Source organism: Mizuhopecten yessoensis, unplaced genomic scaffold, assembly GCF_002113885.1.
Source record: "Mizuhopecten yessoensis strain PY_sf001 unplaced genomic scaffold, ASM211388v2 scaffold7453, whole genome shotgun sequence".
In the NCBI taxonomy this organism is placed as follows: Eukaryota; Metazoa; Mollusca; class Bivalvia; order Pectinida; family Pectinidae; genus Mizuhopecten; species Mizuhopecten yessoensis.
In genome coordinates, this window is record NW_018407055.1 from 51,331 (window position 1) to 76,353 (window position 25,023).

Here is a 25,023-nt window from a genome sequence, read left to right on the forward strand (position 1 = left end):
ATTTATACCCTATAACACCAGTTATACCTATATTCTCATACATAACGTTACCCTCCTATACCATCTTAACCTTCCTTCACCGTCTGCACCTGCTACACTACCTGTAATTTTCAAAAATGCATATACCTCCGGTACCACTTACGTATGCCTACAACACATATACCACTAACATATTAATATTACTCTTCGATAAACATCTTAACCATTAACAACCTATACTCTCCTATACCAAAACATCTTTCAGGCCTTCATTTCATTTCAACACATTTTATTCATGATGTTGTATGAATTGGATCGAACAACAGGCTATGCTTATATCCGTTCTCTCCTGCATGCATTTGTATAAATCAGCATATAAATATATTATGATTTATCAGTGAATTGAAAAATTGAAAAAAGACAATTTATATACAAAATAGATATCAATGTGCAAGTCATATGGTATAGGGGAGATAACTCTAACTACTTATGAAAGGTCACAAGTCAAGCTGTGCTACTTCTTAACCTCACCAGAGTATTGAGTGGGTTTTTGACATATTCCTTGACTAGATTTTTCCTGGGAGTTCAAAATCCACACAGAGTGACTCATAGATACATGTAGTTGAATATTAGGCTTATATAATTAAATATCGTGAATAATCTTGTTATTAGTCATATTAATATTCACATTATAATACGTTGAGAATATAATTATACAACTACTTGTTATTTTGAAATTACAAAATACAAGTCCATGTTGATTTAAGGGGTGAGTATATCATATTCACACAGTGTTTATAGTAAGCGATTAATGATATTTATAACCATAAGCATGTTTGCTGTTCATGTTTACAATATTAGATTATTTATAGTACATTATAATATAAGTTGATATAGATAATTCTAGTTATATAAATCTTTTTGAGTTCAAGATAAAGGTTGAGACACTCTAGGATATTGTTATTGGTTTCATTGTCACATTGGTTACAACCATTTAGTAAAGTATGTAGAGTATAGTGCGAGTGATTATCATTGAGTAGAGTAGCAGAGAGTATTTGTCTGTGATTGTTGTATCTGACACAGTCAAAGAAGTAATGATAACTTGTTTCATGTATATAACCACACACACACATGAAGCAGATTCTAATGGATGGTCATTAAAGAGATCAAAGTTTAAGTTACTAGCATTATTTCTAATTTGACATAGTGTAATATTGATTTTTCTATCACCAGAGTTTTTTTACCACGGTCTGAGTATCATTATTAGGTATATTATTAGTTACGTTAATTAGTTTCTTAAAGTGGGGAAGAGATTGAGCATTTAAATCATCTGGGTCTAACTGATTGTAAAGTCGAAAGGTTGAGGGAAATAAACTATTAAAGTTGCTCCCAGTTCTGCATACAGGGGGGTTAACAACTCTATTTAGTCCAGCCGATACTTTACATTTGTTAAATCATTTAAAAAAGGATCAACTATATCATTAAGGTACTTTGGTGATACATTGTGCAGTATTTTTTACATTACAATTAATTATTTTTTTCCTCCTATCAACTAAGGTTTCCCATCCCAATTATTTGTACAATTTATGGTGTGATGTACCTCTACGAAGCCCTGTCACTACTCTAGCAGCATATATTTGGACTGATTCTAAAAATAATTTTGATTGCTCAGTGCAATTATCCCAAACTACATAAGCATATTCTAAAATTGGTCTAATATAGGATATATACATAGTGTTAAGTGTACTTCTATCAAGTGAGGTTTTAAGACTTCTTAATATATTAATTTTTTGATATGCTGTATCATAAGTGTTTTGGATATGTTGACTCCATTTACCATCTTCATTAAAAGTAAGAACTACATGTGTATGGTTAGTACTGTCGGTTAGTGGTTGATTAGAGAAGAAGATTGGAGGGTGATTAGTTTCTTTTTTCTGTGTGAAGATCATAGTTTTAGTTTTGGATGCATTAAATGTTATACCCCAAGATTTAGCCAAAGGACATATATTCTGCAAGTCATTAGTGAGATTTTGTGCAGCTTGAATGGGATTATCATCAACAATAATTTAGAGGGAGGTATCATCTGCAAAACGTTTAATGTTACTAGTAACTATATTAGTTATATCATTAATATAGAGAAGAAAGAGAAATGGACCAAGGACAAATCCCTGAGGCACCCTGCACTGATATATTTAAAAGTTGACTGATGTCCTTCTGTAATAACCCTTTGTTTTCTCTCGGACAAGTAGTTCTTAAACCATGCCAGTACTTTTTCTTTAATTCCATAAGTTTCTAATTTATATATTAAACCTTCATGCCAAACCTACAAATTTAACCTCTTTACCTTTATCTGAATTATTTATAATAGTGTGATATATAGATAATAATTGATTCACAGTTGAGTCACCTGGCAGGATGCCTGACTGGTGCTCAGAAATAGTTTCAGCTGCTAAAAGGTAGTTATACAGGTACTTAAAGATGCTTTTTTTCAATTATTTTACTAAAGCAAGATGTAATTGAGATTGGCCTATAATTACTGACATCATTTTGGGACCCCTTACCCTTATATATAGCATTAACATTAGCAAGTTTCCATGATGCAGGGATATGTCCAAGTTCCATCGTTTTGATAAATAATAATGTTAGTGGATATGATATTGAGGGTATTAGTGTTTTAATTACTTTGGGTATAATTCTATCAGGCCCTGCTGGTTTATTATCATTACGTAGTTCAAGTTAGTCGATTACGTCTTGTTCAGATATGTCAATACTTTCTAATTGAAAAGGATAGTTATTTACAGTAGGTGGCAGTGGGTCAAGATTAGGAGAGGATGTTGCTATTGAGGTAAAGTAATCGTTTAGTGTATTAGCTTTATCTATAGGATGTTGAAGAGATATACCGTTATGATCAAGAGGAGGAATGTTAGTTGATTTATTATTTAAATTAGATATAGACTTAGCTATTTTCCACCATTTAGATGGGGGTAATGATTTATCACTCAGGGATCTCTGTAGTTTTTCAAGATAATATCCAGTCAATATCTCTCAGTGATCTATTCATGTGGTCAAAATCAGCATTATCATACAGTAATATAGTCTTCTTATAACACCTTTGTTTATAGACAGACTAGGAGACTGTAAAATGTATAGGAGAGTGATCACTACATAACTGAGGGCTTGTACATGTATTTTGAATGAATCTAGTATTATTAGTAATATCTATAGAGGTTGAACTATTAGGAGTGATTCTTGTCGGTTCATTTATTAGACAACCTATACTCTCCTATACCACAAACATCGTTCAGGCCTTCTACTCTTCCTTTACACTCTTTCACTCCTTCAACCTCGTACACAACTTATATTTTCATGCACAACCTATACACGTGTAAACCACCTATACGTCCTACATCACCTGTGTCTCCTACATCCTATACCCGTCTACGTCACCTATACTTCTTATACCACCTATAACCTCCTACAATGCATATTACCCTCTTTACCATATTTACACTCTTACACCTTCCAAGACAACTATTTATTATTCTACCATCTATTCTCTTACACATGTATACCCTCCTTTACCACGTATAATCAACTTTCCCTGCCCTCCATCATCATACACCACCATGCACACCTAAACACATACTCATTCATATGTATACACCACTTTTGCCCTCCTACAGTACCCCTTTCCTTCAGTCACGTATATCTTCCTATACCACTTATATCCCCTATACATCCTTTAACAAATAAACCTTTATACATCACCAATGCCACCAAATGTAATACCAATGTCAACCAACACCACCTTTACCATTACATACCACCTATACCATCTTGACGCCATCTATACTATTCCCCATTATATCCTCATTTACCATATTTTCCTCTGTCATCATCTTTATCCATTTAAAATGCATTCACCATAAACAAAACACCACCGAATCCCTACAGACGGATTGTAACTAACATTTAATTTGTTAATCCAACGGTTAACATTTAAGTCAAGAAGCAATACTTGTCACAATTTATTTAGTGCATTTTTTTAATTATTTCTTTGATTAATTCTATTTCATTTTATTGATTAAATATTTCTTTATTTTTTTTATTCAATTTAATTATTTTTTCAATTTATTTGTTAAAATGTTTTCCTTTCGTGGCTTAACAATAACACTGTGTTCCAGTCTTTTTCAATATTTCAAATACTTATTTGAATAAACGTCACCATTTTATGAAATATCGAAAATTATGTATGATGTGTTCTCTTAATTCAGCTTATTAAAAGAAAATAAACGACTTGTAAAATTGCTAGGTTTCAATGATTCTTAACGGCGTACTCAAAGTTAAATTAAGCAGGGGCCTTGTACCTCTCGAACCTCGCAGGAAGTACCCCCGATACACATAATGAGTCGAGCGCAGGACCTACCTACTTGACGTAAACGAAACCCACAAAAAAACCTCAATAAGATTAACAACAAAGCATACACACACAGAGATAGAAGTATAAATATTTTATAAAGTGAAACTTGCCGTTTATGGTTACCCTGGTGTCATTACGAAACAATCAGACCATGCGAACAGTGATTGAAAGTCTCAAGTGACCTATTATAATCGTCTTTTGTCCGTCGTCGTGCGTAATGCGTCCGTTAACAATTTACATGCTCAAATTCATCTCCATAACCCCCGAATCAATTTCAATGAAAGTTTGCAAAAACCTTCCATGGCCAAAGGTCAACAAAAATTGTGATTTATATGGTCCAGGGCCCCAGTGGCCAAAAAGTATCAAATTGACTAAAATTTCAAAAATCTTCTTCTCAAGATCCAGATATGGTAGAATCAAATAATTTTCATAGATTGAGGGGTCTTATGGTGCTTTACCAAAATTGTGAATTTCATGACCCTGGGGTCTCACGTTTCCCCCTCGATAGGGAGTAAACTTTACTATAGTTTAAATAAGAAAATCACATTTTCGATCAACATTTGTTTAATTTCTATAGGAATTAATTCAATTCGGGTTAGCATCATCAGTATTGTATATCAGTTTGATGATATGCACATATCAGCCATGATTCACCCCTAGGGGCTGGGAGGTGGGGCCATATTATATTAGTACTGGTTCTTCTTCTGGTTCCTATAATCGCAGACTGTCCGGACCATAACTTTCAAACCGTTAAAGATATATTGATGAAACTTACGATATGCATGCATCACCCACAGAGGGTGTGCAGTACACTGGAGTTAGGTCACTTTGACCTTCACAACTCAAGGTCAAAGGTCAAATAAGTGCAACATTTTCAGTAAATTCGTGTCCGACCTGTGTATTTTAAACCGTTAAAGATATATTGATCAAATTTGAAGTATGCCTGCATCACCCACATAAAGTGTGCAGGTTTTGTGCCCCACTATATACAGAGTTATGGCCGTTTGTTTATTTTTCATACCGAAGTTTGTCCACGGCATAACTTCTAAACCATTAAAGATATCTTAATCAAACTTGAAGTATACCTGCATCACCCACAGAAGATGTGCAGTGCACTAGAACTATGTCTCGTGCCCCACTATATACAGAGTTGTGGTCCTTTGTTTATTTTTAATACCGAATTTTGTCCATGGCATAACTTCTTAACCATTAAAGATATCTAAATCAAACTTGAAGTTTACCTGCATCACCCACAGAAGGTGTGCAGTGCACTGGAATTAGATCGCTGTGACCTTCACCTCAAAATCAAATGTCAAATACGTGCAACATTTTCAGTAAATTCGTGTCCGACCTGTATATTTTAAACCGTTAAAGATATATTGATCAAACTTGAAGTATACCTGCATCACCCACAGAAAGTGTGCAGGTTTTGTGCCCCATTATTTCAGAGTTATGGCCATTTGTTTATTTTTCATACCGAAGTTTGTCCACGGCATAACTTCTAAACCATTAAAGATATCTTAACCAAACTTGAAGTATTCCTGCATCACCCACAGAAGGTGTGCAGTGCACTAGGAATATGTCTCGTGCCCTTCTATGCACAGAGTTATGGCCCTTTGTTTATGTTTAATACCGAAGTTTGTCCAGAGTATACGCTCCATGTTATTTCACCTACGTTGACCAACCTTGCTATAGTTTTAATGTATCTTGGGAAGTAGGAGTGTCGCAATCTAAAATCGTGTCTCGTGCCCCACTATATATAGAGATATGGTCCTTTGTTATTTTTTATACCGAAGTTTGTCTATTGGCTAATAAATTATAATTTATATATTTATTTTTTCATGCAATAATCTATTTTATCTGTATATTTATTTTGTTTTTAATTTGCAAACTTTATTATTTATGTAGATTTTTTTCTCTTGGATATAAAAACATTTCAGTACTCACACACAAACATAATATATTTTCTTAACATAATCTGTACATTATTATGAAAAGTCCTTTTTACACAACAAATAAGATTGTCTATGTACGATACTGTCACCTTCATCAGACAAATGACTAGTGGAGCTTATGATGTAAAATGTTTTCGAGTTGTCCACACAATCGATGTTGATTCCTCTACGCAGTAAACATATGTTCAATAGTTGGTTTTTGAGATGTATGACCCCTGTGACCTTGAATAAAAATATTTAAACATGTTTTTGGCTTTTCAAAAAAGATGAAAGGAAATATTAAAAATGGCATTAGACGTTAAAAGCTTTGGGAAAGAATTCCACACCGGCTACACAATATGATTTTTCAAAACACTTGAAAAACAAGCTGAAAAATTATATGACCTTTTTTTGTATTAACATATAAGACAAAGTTAGCCCCGAAAAACATCTTCAAAAAATAATATAAGTGCATAAATGCTGTGAAATAGTTGTTAAGTTATGATCATTTTTAGATTTTGACATATGAAGTCATGGAGGCGGTGGCCATATTGAATTTTGTACCTACTTGAAAATGTTCTAGTTACATTTTCCAACCATGTCCAAAAAATGTTCTTGAAGAACTGCGAAAAATCTGCTACCGATCAAAATATTAAGGCTCCAAGAAATTATGGCAGAAGAATAAGAATAATAACAATAAAAATAGGTCTTTTCAAGAAACTTAACAAAAACAATAGGACTTTTCACAATAAAGTGGAAAGCCCTAAAAATCGTTATTATAATGTTTTGTCTGTACATGATTTGACCGTCAACATCAAAAAGCTTCAGATCGGAGCAAAATACAAAATCATTTAAACAATAACTTCTCAAATATAAAGAAAATTCAAAATGGAATTTAAATTCAGAAACTATTTATACAGGTTTCAAACTTTTGAACCTTTCTGAGTTAATAGGTTTAAAATACTGAAAAAAGTTGATAATATACTTGTACACAATTTCGAAAAATATCACATCATATCCAGCGTCCGAAGCAGATATAAGGTGTACTAAATATGGATTAAAAAAAATTATAGCTGAACCTAAATAGAAAAAAACTAACTGAACAAAGACCGTGCAAGGAGAAACTGCACCAAGAAATTGAGCATCTGAAGCAATAAACCAAATAATACAAAGGATAGTTTTGGTAAGTTGATCACCTAATAAAATTGGTGTAATATTTAACAGATAGAACAGTTTTTTTCAATTTTCTGATTGTTACAGGTTCCACCAGATACAAATATATCATTTACAAGAATTGCCAGCGCGACGGCTCCCATATCCGGCACATTTGATCTGACCCTGAGAGGTCAAACACTGAAATGTACGTAATCTACAATTCATTTACAAATGCGATAAATGATTCCAAGGAGATTCTCTCAATGTATAAGAATGATGATTCAGATTATTGACTGTGCTGTTTTAGCTGTTGAACCTTGTTTTTTACTTGATTGATAGTGTAGTTAAAAGCGTATTTCTCTCTGTTTTTACTTGTCTTTTAGCAATACCGGTAGACATTGGATCGGATGATATAACTGCAATATTGGAGCAATTTGACGATATCGGTGTTGTGCAATCTGGTATTTCTGACCATCCATTCAACCGATATTTGATGTTCACATTTGACACTTATGCGGGTAATTTGGAACAAATTCATGTAAGTATCATTATTTAAATATATGCATAAAAAGACGTAAAGGAAACGCATCTGATGTGTGATGGTTTTCATTTGTTCACAAATGAAGCATATGTTATTACTTTTAAAATATAGTCAGTACTTTTTTATCTCTTTTTTGTTTCTTTTAGTTGAATGCCACTTTAGTGGGTGGTATTAATCCTACGGCATACATGCACACAGTAAGGGACGGAGAATACAGGATCGACCCTCTATATGGAGAAATGTTACAGACAGCCCACGGCAAACACCAGGTAGTGTTATATAAATGTACAAATTAAGATTACATACTGGGAAGTGTGAATGCTGCCAAAACTTTATTTGTGTATAAAACATGTTCATTATGAATTATCCCTTACTTCGTTTTCATTGACTTTATGCAAGGTCACTGTTACTATAAATGATGTTCCGTCAAGATGTACCGGGAGTTGTACCTACGAGTGGTCATCTGGAAGTACGCCAGTGATAAACAACATCACCCACGTGCAAGGTACTTAATGAGAGCATATTCAGCCTCAATTTAACATAGAATAACGCCGTAGAAATTCCAATAATGATAATAGCAAATATTTTACAAAGCAGACACTCATCACTCGTATCAGAGAAGGCTGTTACATTTAATTTTGACATGTACCTTTAATATCAAGGAATTAATATAATGGATGCTAAAGGGAACGAATTGTTATAAGCCCACCTGGTCCAATTTATATAATTCGTTACTTTCATCACCAGTCGCTAATGTTAGAATTGTTATCATGCTGAAAATGGATGTTGGTTGTGCTACGGTTTTAAATTATTTTGCGCATTGTACATTGATGATTCTATTTTTATATTGCAGAACTGCCGTACACTACTGCACATATTTCTGGTAATGGTTTCAGCGACAACCTGAGTAACAATATCGTGACGATTGGAGGGATCATTTGTAACGTCACTATGGCCACCAGTACATTGATCACATGTGATATAGATAATGTAACGGGTGGTGAACACACTGTAGCCGTAGATGTACTGGGGAGCGGGTTAGCCAAGTATGGAGACGGTAACGTCACGATCTTCTTCAGTACGCAAATTGATGGAATAAAACCAACTATGTGTGGACTAGGAGGTATGAATCTTTTGATTACTTTAGTTTACTACGTCAGTTTAAGAAGTCATGTAATGTATGTCAGGTGATTTGCAAAAACATTTTTTAACTGTTCTTACTTTGATCATGTGTATACTTTTTGTATGCGCTAGAATCAACGCAGGTGAATAAATATTACAAACATTGCTTGGAAACAGTTCATAACCTGACAATATAATCGACACAATTGTATTGCTTTATGTATATGCTAATTGTATCGATTGTATAAATTGTATATCTATGTACTGTAAAGCGCTTGAGGGTGGCTTAAGTTAGCTAGATAGGGCGCTTTATCAAATGATGTATATTTTTATTATTATCACAGATACCTGGTCAACGGACGTGTTTAAATATCTTATACTTATATAAAAAATCAGATCAAATGGAGGTTACTGTATATACGAAACTTACATGTTAATAGTTCATCAAAACGTTGTGTAGCTGTAGACCCTGTCTAAACAAGATACCAGAAAATATTCAAAACAATATTTGTAAAATAACAGAGCCATATTTCTCAATCCATGTTCCAGGTTCGGTGAATCTTTCTATCAATGGTAGAGGGTTCAGTGGGAATTCCAATGTGACAGTTGGATCCAAGACATGTGATATATTGTCTGTTACCACAGCCAGAATCGTCTGTCTACTACCACCAACAGTAATTTTCTCGTTGATATTATTTACCTGACAATAAGCCTAGTAAAGCGTTCGACTGAAGTTACATTATCGAGTGCAGTTATTGTCAATGATACTTTGTTACATCTTTCTGCGGTATATTAGATCCTAACTTAAGATATATTTATGAAAACATTCTACACTGCATGCAAATATTTCAATATTTAAAAATATTAGATTGTCGCAGAAAAAATGCTAAAGCTCATTTACAAAATAAGTTGCAATGTTTTAAGTCATTTGCCAGTAGTTTGTTTTCAGATGCAAATTTACTACTACATTTCTTTCTGTGAACACATGTTATACATGCTTTAGAGTGTTGCAGAAGTGGGGTCGGTAACAGTACATCAGAATGGAGTATTGTCAGTAATGGCAGATAAGCAGTTCTCTTACAACGAGTCGGTGACACCTAGAGTGACAAGCATATCACCAGAATCAACAAGGGTATTAAGTAAGATATCAACCTGTCAAATGAAATATATATGTTATCATTACACATACCATTCTGCAAATATGTCTCACCTGGCATAGGTATGGTGCGGCGTCCGTCGTCTGTCAATTTCTTACTTTGAACAGCTGTCTTTTTTATAAGTTAAAAACTTAAGGTACTGATGTTTTGATCACAGGTACTTATATTACAAGGACTGGAAGAGGTATATAACCTTGAGATACTTTCAGATTAAGAGGGTTAAATCAACGTCTTCAAAAGAATCATAAGGTCGATGTATATGATGCTTTGATATAGCGTGTATGCCAGTATTGCAAAGTGTCTTTATTCCAAAACTGAGATATGGTGCTTAGCCCAATTAAATTGTACATAACATCATGTATATGAAAGGACATGAAGAAAGAACACAAGCATTCTAAGAGGATTAGCTCAAAGATCAGGGCCGCCCATGGGGACTTATGTTTGGTCATTATATGAAAAAACGAAATACAAACCCTAGCTTAAACGCATGCATTCGGCTCTTGACCAGTTTGGCTATGAAGCATCAGTGACTAGATTTGAATCCTTTCACTAATGCTTATAATACTGACATATCCAGACGAATGATACATGTCCTCTTGATTGATTGTTTCAAATGGAATTTGAGTGTTGTATGGTTGATTTTTACAGGTGGAGATACACTTATTGTAATTGGTGATGGATTTGAGGCAAATGACACTGTGACGTTACTGGTTGGTCTAGCGGAAATCAACATCACATTCCATAACAACAGCTATTTAACTGCATCTTTGCCTCCCTGCTCTTCAGGAAGTCATCCCGTGAAAATTATCGTTGGAGAGAATGGTGCCGCCCTTACCTCGTATGCAAACATTTCGGAAATCATGATATTTGTTACTTATATGCCTTTATCCTGTGTACAATGCTAATATAACTGTGGAATCGAGTCTGTGTTCAGGATGCTATTTTGTGGTTCATGCTGAAGCTAATATTTAATATCGATATTTTGCATTTATGATTAGCTGTCAAGTTTTAATACATATCGATGCGTGCTAGTTAATTGAAATCACACTAAATTTTCATGAAAATGACAAGGGCAATGTAATTACCTGTAAGACAAAGGTTTTCACGAACTGCATCTAAAATATTTTAACTGGTGAACCACTTATGCCACTGATAATGGAGAAAAACCTTTCAATTCCAGTTCAAACGAACTACCCACCATCACATGTACTCTTGAAGTGACCAGTGTCAATCCTCTCAGCGGTTCTTTATTCGGTGGTACCCAACTTACTTTGACGGGAAGCGGATTTACCCCCGATGTCAAAGTTAAGGTCGGAACGCATGAATGTGATGTCACATCCGCGAATGATGATCAGGTTATTTGCTTAATCGCCAGAACACGAAATGTCCATAGAGTGAACAACCTCGGGAACCATCCAGGTATATGTCTTTATTTGAAACCTTTTTTTACTTTGCATGAATGATGATTGATATTTGTTCATTTTGTTTTTCCAATCGCTTAGCACGGGGAAATGAAGAGCAGTCACCATGATTGCATAAAGCATGATATCTATGCCATGAATAAACTTATGCCTAAATTGAGTTAAAAGTTGTTGCTGTCCCGGATGCGTTCAAAGAATGCATCAGGAGTGCCGCAAAACATGGAATTGATCGATATTCCCTTCCAGTCAATCGTATGTTCTCCCAAACTGATAAGTTTTGTTTCTCTTATTGTCGCTGTTGAACTGCAGTGAAGTTATTTTCCTTTCAATTTTACATTAAAAGGATTTATTGTTAATAATTATTAAATGTATTCTTTCTTCAAGCTTTTGGGAAGTACTACTACTGGAGTCCACAGCATATAAAGGTCCTGGTAGGCGACATCGTGCGCTGGGACTGGGACTTCCCGTTCTACATCACGACAATGAAACCAAAGGTTGAAGAAACTTACAACATTACGACAAAATATGGAAAGTCTGGAGGGTTTAGTAGTGGTGTTGGTACATCTTCAGGTATGTGGAAGTTTTTAATGTTGATGCTCGCATCTTCTAATATCCTTCTCTATCTTAGCAGCCAGCTATTATTATTTAGAATGGAGACAATAAAAAACATTGGGTAGTTACTGATATTAAAATAATTGATTAGGAGTCAGATACACCAACACACCATCTTCAGCATTAGATGGCTTATGTAACACGCAAACATACATCATTGTATTTTAGTGAGGTAGCACTCTAAAGTCTACATCAGATCCGCGCAATAACAAGATGGCAAATACACTAGCATGCATTGTCTTCAGCACACACACACGCAATCACGCATACACAACATACAGGGAGGCACGTATTTAAATGACCTTAGTGAGTTAATGTGCTGTTAGGACATTCAACAAAATAGAACCAAAATAAAACATGGAGAAACAAGTGACCGCTATTGCCAAATCCTCTTAATACCAGATCAGGAACATCGGCTGTATCCGGCAGTGTATGGCTGCATATTCATGCAAGATTTTGGTGCATTCACTTGTTACTTCTCGGTTGGATATGGTAATGCCCTGCTCTGTGACATATCTAGTCGTCTGCAGAGGGTCCTGTCCAGGTCAGGTTACTCGTACTCGATACAGAGAGCACATTCAATCTGAGCTATATTCATTGCACTGGTATTCTGTATGATACCAGTCGCAGTAGAAAATTTTGGTGTATACATACCAGGGACTTAATTAAACAGCTCCCCAGTACCTACAGAAGTTTGTTATCCTGTATCAGCCGTCACGATCACTGCGGTCGGAGACCGACTCATTGCTGTTTGTCCAAAAATCTCGTTCCGTGACCTATGAAAATCGGTTCTTTGGAAAGGTTTCGGCCGTGGAATAAATTACCGTCTGCCGTTAGAAAGCCAAAAACCCTGGTCAAATTCAAGAAGGATATAAAAACCCACCTCCTCACCTCTACATGTTAGGCTCTTTGCACATACGTCATGTAAACACCACCCTTTACCTATTCATTTATATGCATATTAAGCTACGTTTCTTCCTACTTAATGTAAAATGGTGATTTGTATGCCTTTTTTGTTTATCAATTATAAATATTACTACAATTCATATGTTGTGAAGCCCTTTAGAGTAATTTTGCAAATTATAAAAGGCGCAATATACAAGTTGTATATTATTATAATAATTACCAGGATCGTATTCCCGTGAGTTCAGTAAAGCTGGCAAGTTTTACTACTGGAGTGGAATAATTGATCCGTACAGTACCACGTGGTTCCATGGATCTGTAGAAGTGGTAGATCGAACATCCTTCCTGGCTGATGTCACTGTATCATTAGGAAATTTTGAAGCAACTTACAACATAACGACTACTGGGCAGACTCCCTCAACACCAGGTTTGTTAACATGACGTTTGATATTAATTCATGTACCGACAGTCATAATCTAATTGGGCAAAACTGATTGGGATAGAATGGTGTTGCATTCAGACTCTCGTATATCACCCACATTTAATGTCGTCTGATAATTCGACTCGAAATTAGAATTCGGAGTTCAAAGGTGTTCTAAACATCCTACCAGTCCATCGATCACAGACAATGTTTTAAAAGTGTAGGCGACGTAAATTCCATGTGTCCTTTGACCTAATGTCTTATGATTACGTCTTGTGTTATATTGTCCCTGCTGTAGCTAAATTCGTTATTGTTCTACCATATTGGTATATCAGGATAAATGCACGGGCCAGGGGATATAATCTGATGGATGAAACTAAAGGTACATAAGTTTAACATGATTTGACGGAAGAATGATGTCAAGCAATTACGCTTCAAACATATCCTTAAAGTTATTTCCCAAATGAATGTGTTATCGGGACATTTGTATATGTGGTTTGTATTTGACCATCTTTATTATAGCTTATTATAGCTTATAAAATTTATTAATACAGATAACACGACATGCATCAATCCAACTGACTCCAGAAATGACTGTTCTGATCCTTACCCAGTTCAATCAACAAATAGTTCAAAGATTCCATTCGCATTCTGGACATGCAGAACACCAGTAATCGAAGCAGTAAGTCGACAGAACGGTACCACTAATGACGAAATACTTATATCTGGTGATGGTTTTTCTGGTGTAAGCTGCGCGAATGAGGTAGCATTTGGAGATTATCTGTGTGAGTCTTCCTCGAGTTCAGTGTCCTTTCTGATTTGTAATATTACTGTTAAGAATACACCACGGGTTGGTCGACCACAGTATCTTAATTTTCTGGTAAACGGTCAAGGTTATGCTCAAGTGAACTTGGATTCAGACCTTCTGAAAACGTTTACATTGCTTCCACTGGTAAGATTCCTTTCCCCAACAAATGGATCCCGAGGTGGTCACACACGACTTACAATATCAGGAACCGGATTTGAGGATGGGAACCTCAGCATCATGACTGAAGTTACCGTCGGTGGTTATACATGTGGTATAGTATCGATTTCGTATATGCAGATCGTCTGTTTAACACCGAGTTCCACAAGTATTGGACACCGCGAAGTGATCGTCGTTATCCAAACCGCCAGCAACACGCGCATCCCTGCAAACTGCGATGAATCATGTCAATTTGTGTACGATGACCTAGTGACCCCAACAGTAACTGATATCAGCCCCAGCATCATAACAGGTGAAAACACCACCTTGGTCACTATTGTTGGTACAGGTTTTGGAGATAAAACGCATAATGTAAACGTGAGCATGACTTCATTAGAGGAACATGATTGTCTAGTGATAAATGTGTCGGATTCTGAAATTATTTGCTCCTTGACTAATCTACCGTTAGGTCTTAATCAAGCTGTGGTGGATATATCCGATAAAGGACGGGCGTTATATACTAATGGTGATGTTATTCTGACAAGTTTACCAACAGTATCAGCAATTCTGCCAAAAGAGGGAAGCATATACGGAGGAACTTACGTCACAGTTGCTGGAAATGGATTTTCTTCAGACGTAACTGTTCAAGTAGGTGGACAATCGTGCGAGGTTAAAAACACAACATTAAAATCACTGATTTTCATAACTCCTGCCATCTTATACGGAGTGAAAGCTGTGACTATACAAGCTAACGGTGTCACTTTTCCCGTGCAAACATTCAACTTCACTGACAACGTTTCTCCAAAAATATTTGCTGTCAATCCGTCTTCAGGAACGAGAAATGAAAACATCACTATCACCGGCTTCAATCTGGGAAATACATTAAATCAGACAAACATTTTTGTAGGGGCAAGTGAATGTCGTACAACTTCTGTCAAAGATACGGAGATCAAATGCACTGTGGGTAGTAACCGTGCAGGGACATACAACGTTTACGTGAATGTGCACGGTTTTGGAGACTCTAATGATGATGCTACTTTTACTTTTAACATGACGGCAAAGTCGATTTCACCAAATTCAGGTAAGCGAAACTACCATATATTTATGATGTAAAACCATTCTCTTCAGTGAAAAGCGTATCCCGAATTGTGATGAATTATTCATATGTGTAACAAAAATATGAACCTGTCTTCTTTCTTTATGTGCATGTAATTTGACAACCCTAATGTATTTCGCGTTAATTCTTTGAGTAGTGTCGCAAAACTCGTGCGTTTGGTTAAGATATTTGTGGACAAATTAATGCCACATCGCCCATTTGCATCCCTTCTTGCCTTAGTCAAAAACAAGTTAACCACCATTTCCACGAATAAATTGTCGGGTTAGTTATGCTAGAACGGCCATTGATTACCAGTTCTGGCATAGACCCAAATCAATAATTTTGCAAAGTCAACTACAACAAACAGGTGTAAACTTTGAAAGATTGACCATTTTTCCTCAAACTTTTAAAATACAGATGTTTTCGTGTTGTGTTCAGGCAGTTTAGCTGGAGATCAGACAGTCACACTATCCGGTACGGGATTTGACGACGGAATGGTTGTTACTATCTGTGGTGATATTTGTTACATGTCATTGGGATTTACAACAGATTCAGCGCAATATGTGTGCAAAACGCCACATTCTTTAGGTAGTGTAAAACGTTGTTTACTAGGTATAATTTGACGAATAATACATTTACAGTGTAAAGCAAATTACCTGCCTGTTGTCTCATCCTTTTGTAAATACAATAAAAAAAATTGAAACCAAAATTACATATGGTGACTGACTTGACATTTTAAACAGCATATTGTAATGCACTTTATCGAGATGAAACATGAAGGACATTTCTATATTTAATCAATAATTTATTTTGTTATTTTGAAAATGATGTTTCTAAAGATGAAAATCCTTAAAAAACGTATTAAACGTTTGATCGAAAATAAATTTGTTTCAAAATTGTTTTAATAGGCTCTTTTTCTAAGAATTGTACCGTCCAAGTTTCCGTCAATGGCGTTGTTGAAACTCTTTTGGATGCTTACACATATGATGATGCTACTACCCCGGTTGTTGATTACTTAACTCCTAAACGCGGAGGCACCGCAGGGGGAACCCGCATCACAATATTTGGATCAAACTTTGGGTATGCATATTATCTTTGTTGTTTCTCTATTCACATAACCACCGGTTAGAGGAGCTGGAGTTCAGTATAGTTTATATAGGAAATAAACATAATAGGCCATATCTTCCATTGTTTTGAACGGAAGTTGTTCATATTTGACAGAAATTCTTGTTAGGGGGAGGGGGATTGCATGAGCAAAAATTTGTATGAGACTCACCCCCTAGGGGGCTGAGTTAGTGGCTAAAAGGGGGGGGGGAATTTTATAAATCTTCTTCTTTAGTTATAAAAATGCTAGGATCAAATGCTACATTTAAAATTTGTGATTTTCATGTATCCATGGGCCCCCGTTTGCCCAAGAGGAGGGGGTAAAATTTAGTATAGTTTATAATAGGAAATAGACATGACGGGGCATATCTTCCATTGCTTTGAAAATAATTTGTTCATATTTCAGATAAATACTTATTAGGGGAGGAGGGTCTGCTGGTATCAGTCGTGTGAGCCTGACCCCCTAGAGGGCTGAGTAAGGGGCCGAAAAGGGGGGGGGGGAATTTAGGGAAATTTCAAAAATCTTCTTCTCCAGTTCTAGAAACGCTTGAATCAAATACTGATCATAGCTGTTAAGGCCTTTGGATGGTTTATAAAATTTGTGATTTTCATGTCTCTCAGAATCCCCGTTTGCCCCTGAGGAGGGGGTAAATTTTAGTATAGTTTATATATGAAATGGGCATAATAGGCCATATCTTCAAATGTTTTGAACGGAGTTTGCTCATATTTGACAGAAATACTTGTTAGGGGAGGAAGGTCTGCTGGTATAATTTGTGTGACCCTGACCCCTAGGGGGCTGGGTTCGGGGTGAAAAGGAGGCGAATTTCAAAAATCTTCTGCAGTTCCAGAAATGCTAATATCAAATACTACTAATAGTTGTAATGGCCTTCGAGTGGTTTATATACTTTGTGATTTTCATGTGCCCCAGGTCCCTCGTTTGCCTTTGGGGAGGGGGTAAAGTTTGGTATTGTTTATATAGACAATTCGACAAATGAACAGCCATCACATACTTTTTATCTCGACCCCAACTAATGTGCTAGTAATAGTAACAACTTTAATTCTTTATGAATTATAAAGTCTCCATAGTAACGCTTCCAAGTTCTTACCCTACCTGTCTGAAGTGGTTACAAATTGGCATTGCAGAGCAAATGTAAATATTGTGCCATGATTGCTTAAGTAACAAGGTGAGCGATACAGGCCCCCTGGGCCTCTTGCTTATCTATTATTTATACAGTTAATTTAAACGTTCATATCAACTTATGGCGTTTAGTCAACCAGGAAAACTACATGTCATTGTGGTGTTCCATATTATATACACGGCTATTAGCTACGCCGTCTTTATATATTTCGAATAGAATGACGGATTTGTTTCTCTCTCGCAGGTCGACACAGGTTGCAACGTTTGACTGCACGTCTTCAGTGACGATTGCTGGAACTTTGTGTAACATCACGTCCTGGACAAACACACAGGTAGTGTGTGTAACAGAGGCTCATTCGAGGTCGGAGAGGGCTGTTGTCAGACTGGAGACAGGCTGTAATGGAAAGGCAAAGGAGGTACTGAGAGCTAATGAGCTATTTAAGTTGAAAGTTCAGGTGCTAGGGAAATGTGGTATGGTACAGCGTCCATCGTCCTTCCATTTACTATTTCTAACGGCTCTTTTAAAAGTGAAATATCTTGTCAGAAGTGTATTGTACAGAGTGTAATACAATACAAAACCAAGACAATAACATTGACCAACATTCAAAGTCACAGGGGTCAGTATGTGAAAGAATTCAAAGAATGGTAAAGTCTAAACCCGCGATACCTTGATATATTGAGTAGTACAGCAAGTTTTTCCAAAAATGTATTAGGTTGAGCGCTGGCCGATATCAAAGGTCAACATGGGCTATAGGTTGTTAATATCAATAACTTGTTTATATCCCGTTATATATGCTGCTGAATATCCCAGATGACAATGGTCATGTCAAATGCGTGAAAACGTTCTTTTGTTTTCCAAAAGTTGTTAAGATTATTGGATTTGGTCAAAAACGTTCCTCATTTTATTCAGAGAACTGAGCTTGATCTTATTGCATTGTCGTATGGGTCAAATGTGTTAATTCCTTAAATTGACGTCTACTGACTAACACAGACGCCTCGGGTCATGACATGATAATGACCACTAACACAGAGGAGATATAAGCTGTTCAAATAAAATACCCTAACCCAGTTTCAATGCCACAGGGGTTAACATTTTTGAGCCTTTATGTAATTTCCTACAAATTTGAAACTTTCGTGAACGGTATTTTGCCTGCACTATGCTCGGTGTAGTGCGATAATCATCCTATTATCTTTAATCGCCTGTCTCCTTACCTACTTTCCAATTATAAAATATATTAAAATATTAAACCTCTTGTGTCAGTTCGCTTGCTGTCGATTTTGTACAAACATGCACATATACATGTGCCCAAAACAACGAGATCAGGATTGCGCTGCATTGATATCAAATCGAAATAAAGATGAGTTGACTGTATATACGAAAGAATCCGTTGAAATTAGCTAGTGCATTGCTTTTAGCTGAACAGGGAATTTATAAAGCAGTCTATTTTTCAAAGATAAGTGTTATAACATGTATTTGCCAACAGCGTTAAATGACATTTAAGCGATAAGGTCCATTGCGCTTCTTCCTTTTCTTTCATTTTGAATGAACAACAAATCGAACGAAACAGAGTGTACTTTATAAGTATTTTCTTTAACTCTTACAGAATGCAGAATGCAATACAAGTTGGTCACGATAAATGTGATTTGATATGAGGCATGTAACATCAAAATATTAGTATCATCTAAATTATTTCAGTTATACTGATTATTATGTTCATATCTATTGAAGATAAATGCGGGATTCCACTTTGTGGACGTGTGGTCATCTGCGTACACTTGGGGAGGTACTGATCTTGGTCTGCCCACAGCCGGAGACATCGTGGTCATTCAAAAGGGTCAGACCATTCTACTCGATACAGATACACCGGTCCTCAAAATGCTCCTCATACAAGGCAAGATATACTTTTTCATGTTATTATATATAAACTCGGAAAATGAAAAGTTATTATCAGTAGTTAAATATTTATTTTAAAAGGATATTGATATATGATTTTGTCAATATTCAACAGTCAGTACATGTTATCGGATACTTGTCTAGCGATAACGTACAAATGGAGTACGTGCCGACGATATCAGAATGATGATCTTTAGCACAATTTATTCATTTAAGGCGGGGAACTTGTTTTTGATGAAGAGGATGTGGAACTGCAGGCTGAAAACATATTGATAACAGATGGAGGTTTGCTGCAGGTAATGGTATATATAGTGAAAAAATAAAAACTTGCAGAGAAAACATAGAAATTGTTTATATTTTTAGCACGTTTATTCAACTTTCATCAAGGTTAAATTATCTTATAAAGCAAAAATGTTACTAGACTAGTGTTGTTCAAAGTATGAGTACTTCTGAAAAGCAAGTTATAAAAGAAAGACAATTTTCAGGGGACGAATTTCCGTTTTTGCACTTTAACAATATTTTTATTTTAGAGTTATAAATGCTCATCAACGTGGAACATCAGTGCCATGTTAAGTGAGATAGATCAAAGTAAAAGAAGTCCTAATGTAGCCTTATCGTCTATAAATAAGAAACAAGTTCCAGGCGAAAAAGATATTATAACTTTTATTTTTTTATTCGATAAAGGTTGGTACAGAGGCTGTACCATTCCAACACAAGGCAGTCATAACATTACATGGGCATGTTGGATCCAAAGAGTTGCCGATATATGGAACAAAATCACTGATTGTCCGAGAAGGAACACTAGACTTGCATGGTAAGTATACAGCTACAAGTAGTCGATAACCCATTCCAGTAACGCATTGTAATCCAACCGTGCACCTCATATCAGAAACAACTCAGTGTTGTTACCAATGTATCATAAGTTCGAGTAGAAATAGGAATCCGCCCGTACGTATGTTTGTTATACTCTTTGTCATCGCTCTAGAGACTTCATTCCTCAATGGAATTTCATTAAACTTCTACAAATATTGAGTATTGCAATACTTTGAACAAGTTTACGTTTCATGTTACTGCGTTGAAGGTCAAGGTCATTTAAACTAACTTAAGAAAAACTTTGTCATCGCTCTATCGACTTCTCTCCTCAATGACTTTTATGAAACTTCATACAACTGTTTGGTATGGTAATGCCGTGAACAGTTTCTCGTTTCGGGTTTCTACGTTGAAGATCAATGTCGCTGTTACTATTTTTAGAAACCATCTTTGTCATCGCTCTAGCGACTTCATTTCTTCTTATATATGTCACAATGTGTGAATGCGAGGGGATTTGTATCACTTGTGATGCCTTGTTTTACTACCTTTTCCGTCCAGAATTTTAGTTTTAGATAGGTTATTCCTTTTTTGATGTTTGTAGTAATTGATTTATAAAGTATCATTTCTTCTGTATAGGGATAATAAAACATATTACCTGTAACTGAGCGATATCGGGTTATCTAAATCGAGCGCCAAGATTCTATAACATAATCCAAACCGAGGCGTAAGCCGAAGTTGGGAAGTTACATAATCTTAACCCGAGACTTAGATAAACCGATCTCGCTCGTTTACAGGTAGTATAGTTAGTTTTAGTTTGCAAAAACCATTCAATGTTGCTAAAGTCTAAACGTATCCCGTTTGGGGCTTTGATTAAATATGGCATCTACACTAAGCTACATTTGAATGCTTCCGCGAAAAAATGTTGTCCGTCCTTGCATAGAAGACAGGGTATTAACAGTGTAGATTATATTTCATCTAAAAAATCGGATATCTAATAACATTATGTACGTACAACAATACATATAGCGACAAAACAGAACTTGTATAATGCCGATTGCCAATTTCGTTCCGTTAACTCGCAGATGAATACGTCGCTGTTCGAAAAAAAATTCAAAGATATAATATGCGTTGTTTAATGCAAACAACATCAAATACAATCAACTTTCAAAAATAAAAGTAACATCAAGTGTTTTTTTTTATTAGATTCTAGATAAATAATTTCGTTTCAAAAAAATCATCTGATCGGCGGAAGTCGCACTTTTGAAGTTTGTGTGTAGGCTGGAGTTCCGGACTTTTTTCTTGTACACTGCGGGAATGAATAACAGTAGTTGCTGCTATTCGCTGCAGCAATGTACTTGACAAAAATCCATATAATCCCTCCGTGACTAATTTGTGTCATTTCATACTCTCTGTTAAGGCAATCTACTTTATTTTCTTTTTTCACTTACAATACCGGCGTCAATATTAATAACCTTATGACAAAGAGGCAGTTATAAGAAAAATGTCAATTACTCGGTTTTGATGAATAATATGAGCTCATACTCACGACAAATCCTAGTTCGATTATAACTAAATGTCTCTCCTATATAGCTGCATTTTATCTATTTAAACAGTGTTGTTTTGCCCTGAATAACTCACATTGTTGGTGGGCCGTCAATGATACAAAAACAAAACGAATCCACACTGTATACTGTATAATACTGATTTACTTTAATAATTTCATTTTAGGGGCACATGTTCCTATTACCTGGACAAAACTTGCAACGTCGGCTGCCGTTGGAGACACACAAATAACGCTTCAACACAAAGTCACCTGGCAGAAAGGTGACACTATATTGATAACAACGACGGGTGGTATCAATTCACAGTATGAAAGCGAGACAGCCACAATAACATCGATTGCCATGAACAGGACCATTACATTGAATAGCCCACTGACAAACCAACACCATGGAATTTCCGAATTCGTTGAGGGTCGAGAACTTAATTTTTCCGCGGAGGTTGGCTTACTGACTCGTAACATCGTTATAAGAGGATTTAAAGACTCTTCGCAGGTCACAGCTTGTCCAGATGGCTTTGATCCAGGTATTGTTTTAATGCGATATATATTAATTAGGGCCTACATGTATGTTGTGCATGACCCATAGTAATCACGGTGTATGTCTGTCCGTCAATACATTTTCCAACTAATTATCGCATACTTCAGAGGTCTTAATATTTCGTTAATGTTACAGGTGATAAACCTGTCGAACAGGTCCCCCGGTCAAGGTCACTATTACTAAAATTGAAACATGGATTTTGACTGGTTGAGAACTTTCGAGCTCTATTTTGTGTTCCTGTCGGATACATAAGTGTTAACCTATACTAAATTAATCACAAATCCTAAGCCGATCACTTTCACTTCTTGACAGTCACGACTAGCATCTCTTGACCTGTCGATGTTCTATTTGTTATCGATTCCTGATATCAATAAATATTGAGAAGTCATTGTAAATATTCCATCGCTACGATACAAAAGAATTGAATGAACCTTTGTATGGATAATGCATCTTTTTATAGATGATCACGAAAATAACAAATAACTCATCGTCAAACTGGCAAACTTAATAAATGGTAAAAATATTTTAGAAGCGTATTTACAAAAAAAAAAAAATGATTTCAGAAAATATATTCACCAACCATACTAAAATACCTAAAATAAATTATGTTGTTTATTATTGTTTATTTTTTTGCAACACATCTGTTACCTTGCAGGTTATTTCGAGGTTTCGACATGTTTTCAAGGGAGACAGGAGGGAGGAAATAGAAAAGACCAGTTTGGAGCACACGTAATAATTCACACAACAGACCAAACGAAACAGCTAACAACAAGTCGCATAGAGTTCGTTGAGTTCGTCCACGTCGGACAAGCCTTCCGTCTTGGTCGGCATCCTATCAACTTCCATGTGACTGGTGACATGTCCAAGTCGTATGTTCGTGGATGTGGAATTCACGACACGTTTAATCGAGCTATCAACATCCGTGATACACACAACCTTCTTGTCGAAAGAAATGTGATTTACAACGTAAATGGTGCGGCAATATATTTGGAAGATGGAACTGAGACTGGGAATCTATTTCAATACAACCTTGGCGTGTTGGTGAAAGGAAGCTCACAACTATTGAACGATGATATCTCAGCAGCAACGTTTTGGATCACAAATCCAAACAACACTTTTCGTCACAACGTTGCTGCTGGTGGAACACACTTTGGATACTGGATTTATTTGGAAAATATCGCAATATCCTCTTTAACTGGCAGGCATAGACCGCAATATACTCCTCTCGGTGAATTCAACAACAACACTGCACATTCCTTAGGATGGTACGGCTTATGGATCTACCCCATATATACTCCGCGTGTGATGTATGCATTCGACTCATTCTCATCATCTCGAAAGGCTGCAGTAATAAATAATATGTACGTGTGGAACTGTCGCAAGGGAATCGAGATAGCCGATATGGGAGCCATACATATCAGGGGTTTGATTGCTGTAAATAATGTGTACGCTGGATACGAAGGTAAAATGGTAGTAGAAGGAAATCAGTATACTGACGATGGACCATTAGTTGAGAACTCTCTAATCGTTGGCTACGTTCCGAGTATGCCATCACAGGGGTGCACGAATGGAGGTGTTGTATCTCCCTACAAGTTTGGATTCACCATTCGTAATGTCAGTTTTGTTAACTTTGACCAACCCGACTGCTCGGCACTGACTATCACTAGGATTCCAGAACAGTGTGACTCTCTCTGTGGTGGATACATGTACAGAACTCAGAATCTGACATTTACGAATGTTGATTCTCGCGTAAGGAACGACTGGATCTGGGAATCGGTGTACGAAGACATGGACGGGTCGCTCTGTGGATATGATTTATGTAAGGTGGTACCATGCACTGAAACATTGCCAACAATGTGTACCATCTTCTCACAAAACGCTACCAGTGTTCCATTATGTACTTGTCCATCGGAAGTGAAATTATTTCGTTTTGCCATAAACCCTTTCACATACAGTATATCTGCAACCACTTACTACATTTCAGTGTGGCCACTCCTCTTGACAAACAAGTACGGAACAACACAGCACCAATATCGGTATGATGCTATAGACCCGTCCGAAGGCTGGATGACTAACTTCGTATCTGGTGAATCATATCAATCAAAATTCAACGTTGTTATCACGTTGACGAATATAACATACAATGGATATATCTATAGGATGCAGGTAAGTGCAGGTATGGCCTAACATTGCTTGGGCTTTAAACAGCGATTCATTCTGTTTTGATCGGGGTTTTAAAGTCATCGCAATAGC

General features: G+C 36.2%; 1 protein-coding gene across 1 annotated transcript in view; it reads left to right on the plus strand.

Moving 5' to 3' along the window:
* Positions 1-25,023, plus strand: part of LOC110453556 (fibrocystin-L-like) — a 44,645-nt gene that overhangs the window by 10,499 nt on the left and 9,123 nt on the right. Inside the window, exons 4-23 of the mRNA XM_021502532.1 lie at positions 7,594-7,693; positions 7,872-8,026; positions 8,176-8,298; positions 8,429-8,534; positions 8,883-9,152; positions 9,701-9,825; positions 10,155-10,290; positions 10,957-11,146; positions 11,489-11,727; positions 12,114-12,299; positions 13,471-13,671; positions 14,220-15,710; positions 16,164-16,313; positions 16,634-16,805; positions 18,212-18,383; positions 19,697-19,859; positions 20,078-20,157; positions 20,546-20,675; positions 22,400-22,756; positions 23,426-24,946. Coding sequence (XP_021358207.1) covers positions 7,594-7,693; positions 7,872-8,026; positions 8,176-8,298; positions 8,429-8,534; positions 8,883-9,152; positions 9,701-9,825; positions 10,155-10,290; positions 10,957-11,146; positions 11,489-11,727; positions 12,114-12,299; positions 13,471-13,671; positions 14,220-15,710; positions 16,164-16,313; positions 16,634-16,805; positions 18,212-18,383; positions 19,697-19,859; positions 20,078-20,157; positions 20,546-20,675; positions 22,400-22,756; positions 23,426-24,946 — 6,067 coding nt within the window. The remainder of the gene's footprint in view (positions 1-7,593; positions 7,694-7,871; positions 8,027-8,175; positions 8,299-8,428; positions 8,535-8,882; positions 9,153-9,700; positions 9,826-10,154; positions 10,291-10,956; positions 11,147-11,488; positions 11,728-12,113; positions 12,300-13,470; positions 13,672-14,219; positions 15,711-16,163; positions 16,314-16,633; positions 16,806-18,211; positions 18,384-19,696; positions 19,860-20,077; positions 20,158-20,545; positions 20,676-22,399; positions 22,757-23,425; positions 24,947-25,023) is intronic.